This window comes from Mugil cephalus, chromosome 22, assembly GCF_022458985.1.
Source record: "Mugil cephalus isolate CIBA_MC_2020 chromosome 22, CIBA_Mcephalus_1.1, whole genome shotgun sequence".
NCBI lineage: Eukaryota > Metazoa > Chordata > Actinopteri > Mugiliformes > Mugilidae > Mugil > Mugil cephalus.
In genome coordinates, this window is record NC_061791.1 from 19,880,803 (window position 1) to 19,887,500 (window position 6,698).

The 6,698-nt window shown below is 39.0% G+C and overlaps 1 protein-coding gene across 1 annotated transcript in view; it reads left to right on the forward strand.

The window, feature by feature from the left end:
* The first annotated feature begins 697 nt into the window (after positions 1–697).
* hspa14 (heat shock protein 14) overlaps positions 698–6,698 on the forward strand; it is a 32,039-nt gene continuing 26,038 nt past the window's right edge. Inside the window, exons 1-2 of the mRNA XM_047575436.1 lie at positions 698–827; positions 5,535–5,615. Of these exons, the coding sequence (XP_047431392.1) occupies positions 771–827; positions 5,535–5,615 (138 nt within the window). The 5' untranslated portion in view covers positions 698–770. The remainder of the gene's footprint in view (positions 828–5,534; positions 5,616–6,698) is intronic.

Consider the following 6,698-nt stretch of genomic DNA (forward strand, 5'->3'; position numbering starts at 1 on the left):
ATTGTAGATGCAGTGGTTGGCCAAGGAAACTTGCAGTAGATGAAAAACACATCAAGCTTATTTTCCTTCAAAATCAGGAGATGTCCAGCAGAGTCATCAACTCAGAACTGGCAGAAACCAGTGGAACCCAGGTACTCATCTACTGTCCAGAGAAGTCTAGTCAGAACTGGCCTTCATGATGCAGCTTCAAGCTGCAGCCAAAGATTCATCCCTCTGACATGGAAACAAGACCAAGCGCCTCAATTATGCACAAAAACGTGGGAACTGGGGTGCAGAAAAATGTCAGCACGTGACATAGCAGCATGACAAAGACCCCAAACATACAGCCAAAGTCATTAAGAACTATCTTTAGTGTAACGAAGAACAAGAAGACCTGAAAGTGATGGCATGATGATGATCTCAACATCATCAAATCTTACATGAAGAGACAGAAGGATTTGAGGAAGCCTACTTCCACAGAAGACACACATGAAATATTGATTTGATTTTAATTTTTCTTCTATTCATCCACTGAATTTTGTTAATTGATGAAAATAAACTATTAACACTTGCATTTTGAAAACATTCTTTGTTTACAGACTTTTTTTTTTCCACACTTGCCTAAAATTTTTGCACAGTATTATATATTATTTTATTATTTTCTTTTGGAGAGGGGGAATAGTAGACATTTTGATCCACACTCCATTCCAGTTAGTGGCGGTGGGTGGCGATAACGCACACATTCGGCCAATGAAACATCAAAAGAAGAAGAAGAAGAAGAAGAAGGCAAGATGGCTGCGATTGGGGTTCATTTTGGTTACACGTGCGCTTGTGTGGCGATATTTAAGGTGAGTTCTTTGTAGTTTACCTCCAACAGCCGTTCACAAACGGTGTCATTTTATGCTGGTGAAGGTAGCCAAAAATTTTAGCTTAACTCCAAAAGCCTACGGAAATGGCGGTGGTTATTTAACATGACAGGAATGGCAGTCGCATAACCACGTAGGTGTGGTGCGAGTGAATGTTACTTTACAAAGTGCCGTGTTAAATAAATACAATAGAATACCATAATAGAACATTTGAGTGGTGCATTATGGATTTAAAATCAGGCAAAAACGTCACAAACAAACAAAACTCAGTGTGGTTTGCAAATTCATCACAAACCAATGTTTCTTTTTTCTTTTTCTTTTTTGTAGATAAGAAACGTCCAAGCATTCAAATAATATATCATGCTTCTGAAACAAATACAGCATGTTTTACTCATGCAAAGAAACATACTTCTTTAGTTACTAAAAAAGTATCCTTCAAGTGCCAAAAAATTATTCTTATATGAAAAACTGCCACGTGCCTTTGGCATAATCTTACAACTGTCACGTAACTTATGGCACTAAGTTTCCACGTTGCAGATCCACACAAATGCCTTCACATTCACGCGAAAATGCCAGTAAATTCACAACAGCAAGTGGCACTATTTTTTCCATTTAAGGCCATTTAAGGGGTGTTTTTTCCGTTATTGTCTGTTTCTTGATTAAGTTGCTATAGTAGCCTTATAAACCGTTGCTATATCCACTATTCTATTTCACAGCTGTCAGCCACCCTGTCCTGCCTGGAATATAGTTTAGCCTTAATGTGTAATGCCGAACCCTCTCACATGCTGAGGAAAAGTGAGACGCCCCATTAACTCCAGGTTTTTTAAACAAGATTATAGGGTTCTGTATTCTCTTTTGTTGTTTTACACTAGGGTTTAATGTGTTTCTCAGTCAGTATTTCAGGAGCCTCAATTAATAAGACAACAGTGCACATAACTGTTAAGGCCTAAGTTAGTTCAGGACAAAGACAGAAAGAACTAGCGTATACATGCGCACTAATAATCTAATCTAATAGAATATGAAGAATAGAGTATTTTTTAATAATATGTTCATATTCTGTCAAGTTACTGTTTTGTTGATTTAGAAATTACCCAAATCCATGTAACACGGCATGTCGCTATTGATGGTGAGTATAAGAATGACATACTTTTGTGAATGATGTTCATGTGGTTGCTATTCAAATAGGGCTGGGCTGTATACCAGTTAATACTGAATACCGTTTTTTTTTTCTTTTTTTTCCCCCGTTATATGAATTTTTATTATACTGGCAAACTGGTGAATTTGATTCTACAGCATTCAGAATACTGCACTGAGACATTGTTTTAGACTGGACAGTGTAGTGTAGTGTTTCTAAACCTGCTCGGTGCACTGCGTCACTGCGAGGTGAAGATGAAGATGGAAAGGTCTGAAAAAATTAAGAGAAGCCAGAAGTGAGGTCTATTTTTTTATCCTCCAGGGCATGCAGACGCAGCAATGGTGGGAAATATTACTAAACCATCATCATAAAAAATATAATTTTGTAATATAATAATAAAATGTAGTAGTAAAACGAGTTATCTCTTTGTCTTCACTTGATTTTGGCAGGAAAGGTTAAATATCTGCTAATCATAAGGTAAATAATATTGACCAGTTTGTTGCTGCCTTAGCACACCGGTTGCACAGACAACAGTCCATAGTTTCAGGATGATATTCATATCTATAATTTACTGTGGCTACATCAGTAATAATGCTGCCCAGTAGCAACGGAAAATCGACAGTGACAGTGCACATGGATGTGTGTCGGTAAATATGCCCTCATTTACACAGTCGTTTGTTGCCTCCTTGAAGATAGTAGTTATAAGGCATGTCTTATTCAGGTAAAACTGGCGTTACCATGGTAAGTTGATATTTAGACATAGCTCATGCGTAGTAAGCCATACTTGACTTTCTTCTTTATAAATTCATGTTATACTTCATAACAAATCAAAAACACCAAAGTACACAAGGTGAAGTACAGTTGGCAAAAGTATAGAAAATAATGAAACACTAGGGCTGGGTGTTGGCAAGGACTTTGCGATACGATGCATGTCACGATATGATACATGATATTGCAATATTCTACATAAAGGAGAATGCAGAAGACCTCTGACCAATGACCAATGAGTGGATACTCCCTCTCCACTCCAACCCAGAATTCACCCCAGATTTTCACCAGAGGCTGGTAGATTGCAGAAATTCAAGGCAATGAGTTTCCTGTGTGTGTGTGTGTGTGTGTGTGTGTGTGTGTGTGTGTGTGTGTGTGTGTGTGTACGCGCACGCGCACGCGCACGCGCACGCGCGTACGCTTTCCAATATTTCCAGCCCCATATCGTGCCCCACTTGTCATGTCTATTCCACACCAGTGGGGCACAGCCTACACTTGACTTGGGTCATTCAAGACGAGATCTGAATGTTTACCTTAGTACAGAGGCGGCATTAACAAAAGTTGTAAATGACCTATGTTTAGCCAGATTGATATTTTTCAAAAATATCATGAGTTTAAAAAAGTGATTAAGCTGATTAAATCAAGCTTTTCTAAAATCTTGCTTAGATTCTTGGCAATTACACTTGTATCTAATCTGCCTTTTTTAAGTTGTGTCTCTTCGGAAGGATTTTTACTGTTGCAGTTTTAAAAGTTTGGAAAAACACCCGTCTGAAGAGAACATTAATAATATTCAGCAAATCTTTTAAAAACCCATTAACTGATTAAAAAAAAGGATGTAGGGATGCACAGGTTACGCCAAGCCATGGCTCAGTTAAAAACATGTTGTCTAAAATCAGGTCATTAATGAGAAATGATTTGTCTGAGAGAGACTGGACATTTAATAGTGCCATGTGCAGTGTAGTGTTGAGGGGTGGATTTATTGTTGAAGTCTGTGGTTATGAGATTCATATTAGTTACTTGATGGCCTGCGATAGAAATATTAGTATGAGTTATAGCATATTCTGTTCCATCAGCCGCTTCTCATTGACTGATTTGAAGCAAGGGTGGGGACTCCACAGGTCTTGTTAACTTGTCTAACTTACGTAACATAGCGTAGCGAATTGATTAATTTCATGATGAATCGAGTAGACTACCTGGCTAGTGTACGATTTAGGGCTTTACTACTTGAGCAGAAGTTGGAGAAAAAAAAAAGGTCTGGGACCACATCGACCAGAGGATTTAATAATTTGTCAAGAGGAAAAAGGCTTGGTCTGTCATCCAGGAGAAAAGGTGCTTTGTGAGTCAAATTTATTTTTAATCTAAAGCTGGATTTCCCTACACGGCCTAGCTCTACACTGGCCTGCACCTCACCAGCTTTTTTTGTAACGACCTTTTCCATTGCTTAGGGGTACCCCCCCCACCACCACCCCTCCCCCCACCACTACCCCTGGTTTGGTGGGCCACACCCATGCTTGCAACAACTAGCAACAGCGGGCTACACAGCAAAGTTATGTTCAAACAACCAGGGAACAAAAGAAAACGACTGTTATGCAGTTATGAGCTTTCAAGCAGAACACAATGAAGGTAATAACAGATAAAAACTTAGCGGAGGACTGCACCAACGGTGTAATAGATTCAAGGCAAGCATCCCTACCGGTGCTCCCTGGTCTGTGGACGTATATCGCGTCCATCTCCTCATACCATTTCGGGACCTTTCGATCACCACCACTTGTATTGTTGTGCCCCTTGGCTGCCCAATAATCTGCCTTTGTTTTTTTTAAGCTTCTCCTTAATTTGTTTCACCGTCCTGATAAAGCCAACTTTGGCCATCTCAGGAACGATTCGCTGGATAACCTTGTCGTTTCGAGACCAACTCCCGCTCTATACTTCCTCTTCTTCCAACAAGGACAGAAAAACTTCATCTCCATGTTGGTCCAGAACGCCGTTTTTTTTCCAGTCATTATTTAAAAAAAAATGTACCAAAAAACTCATCTCTCTAGTCAAAACCAAAACATCGTAACGTTTTTTTTCTGATCAGTAGTAAGCAGCGTTCTACGTCACAGGCCCACTTCACCTACCTCGGACCGAAAAAAGAAAAAAAAAAAAATCTCCAACAGGCAGCGACGCAACACGAGTCGCATTAATCTGCATCACATCCGAACGAACCCACATTTACCAGAACTCCACTGGTTGATAAGTAAGTACAGACCGGAGTAAAAACAAACCTGAAGAAACTCAAAACGTTAACGGAAAAGACCGCGAACCTGAGAGACAGAGTTGTTGTGTGTCAGAGTGAGCAGAGTGGGACACAGCAACACATGTGTATGTGTATTGGGGAGGGGCGCAGCACCTACCACAGAACGCAGACACAGGTAACCAATGAGGATTTTCATTCAATCCGAGCACAGATATTGACTTGTATTATTTGTATAATACTCGTACTCGGCAAAAGTGCTCGATCCGTACTGGATACTCGTTTCAGCCGAATATCAGGCTCAACTCTAGTGACGTTGAAGGAAATGAAGTGAAATGTCTTTTAATTAAATTAACATGACTTTCAGGGACACAGGGCATCCCCCGAATATAATGGGATAAGGGGAAACACTGAATAGTGAGTCTGTAATGGTGATTCTTTCATTTCAAGGATGTGTGATGCAAAATAAAATCTGACACTGTTTAAACTTTTTTTTTTTTGTTTAAACTTATTTAAAGTGTGTGTATTTGAAGTGTGTGTGTGTCTTTGTTAGGATGGACGGGCTGACGTGGTGGCTAATGATGCAGGAGACAGAGTGACTCCAGCCGTGGTGGGCTACAGAGAGACTGAGCAGGTAATTAATTAAAAATGATTACTCCTAAAAGATGAATTTGGTCCACATTAATGTAGCTGTTGTAGTTTATGGGGTATGTTAAAAATGTGTTAAGAACTTTTACTGGGACAAAAACATTAAATCCCTTGCAGTTTTCTAAAAACTGTGATATTTTAAGCATTTGTTTTTGACTAAAACTTAAGGTATCTTGTAAGGTATTGGAATTGTAACACACAGCTCAGAAATGGAATATTTAGATTTTGGAGTCTTTACAAACTCTTTCAGACTCTCTGTTTATCGTCCAAGCAGGAACTGCCCAATTGGTTACATGTACCCTTTCGTTGGAGTTTGTTTGCCTTAAAGTTAAAATTGTGGACCTTATGGATCTTCTTGTGTTTTAGGTTTTTGTAAAATGGATGATGTATTTATCCTTGATGGAGTCGATGAACCATGGTTGTACTAAATTGGGGTAACTGAAAACAGATCAATCAAAACTGTTTTAAGAAATACTGTCAGTTGCTATTCAGTCCATGTGGATAAAAGGAAACTCATCCACAACTGTAAAAATCTTTCATTGATTGAGACCAAACAGCTAACAGGGTGGGGTAAATATGAAAGCCCAGTCAGGGTTCCAGACTGCGATCAAATTTGAGACAGTACGTAAAACAGGATTAACAGAATAAGCATTGTGCTTAATTGCTATTCTGTGATTGGTATTTCACACTCACACATCCACACCTATAGCTAGTTTAGACTATCTAATCAATCTCAAAGCATGTCTTAAGACTATAGGAGGAAGCTGGTGTGCCATGGGAAAACTCAACACAGAACATACAAAGTCCTCAGCTAGCTGGTTTGAACTCAGTACCTTCTTGCTGTGAGGTCTCCATGCTAACCACTAAACCACTTTGCAGTTTGTAGGAATTTTAACTAATGTGTCATTATACTCATCAGAGACTAGTTCAAACAAATAAACCAGCAGAACGTTGTTCTCTAAGTAGCATTATGATGGTGGAAAGCATGGCATCAAAACTAAATGGATGTATCATTTGTCAAATTTTTCAAAAATGCATTTAAGTGTTAATCTGAATGGTAGAGTTAATC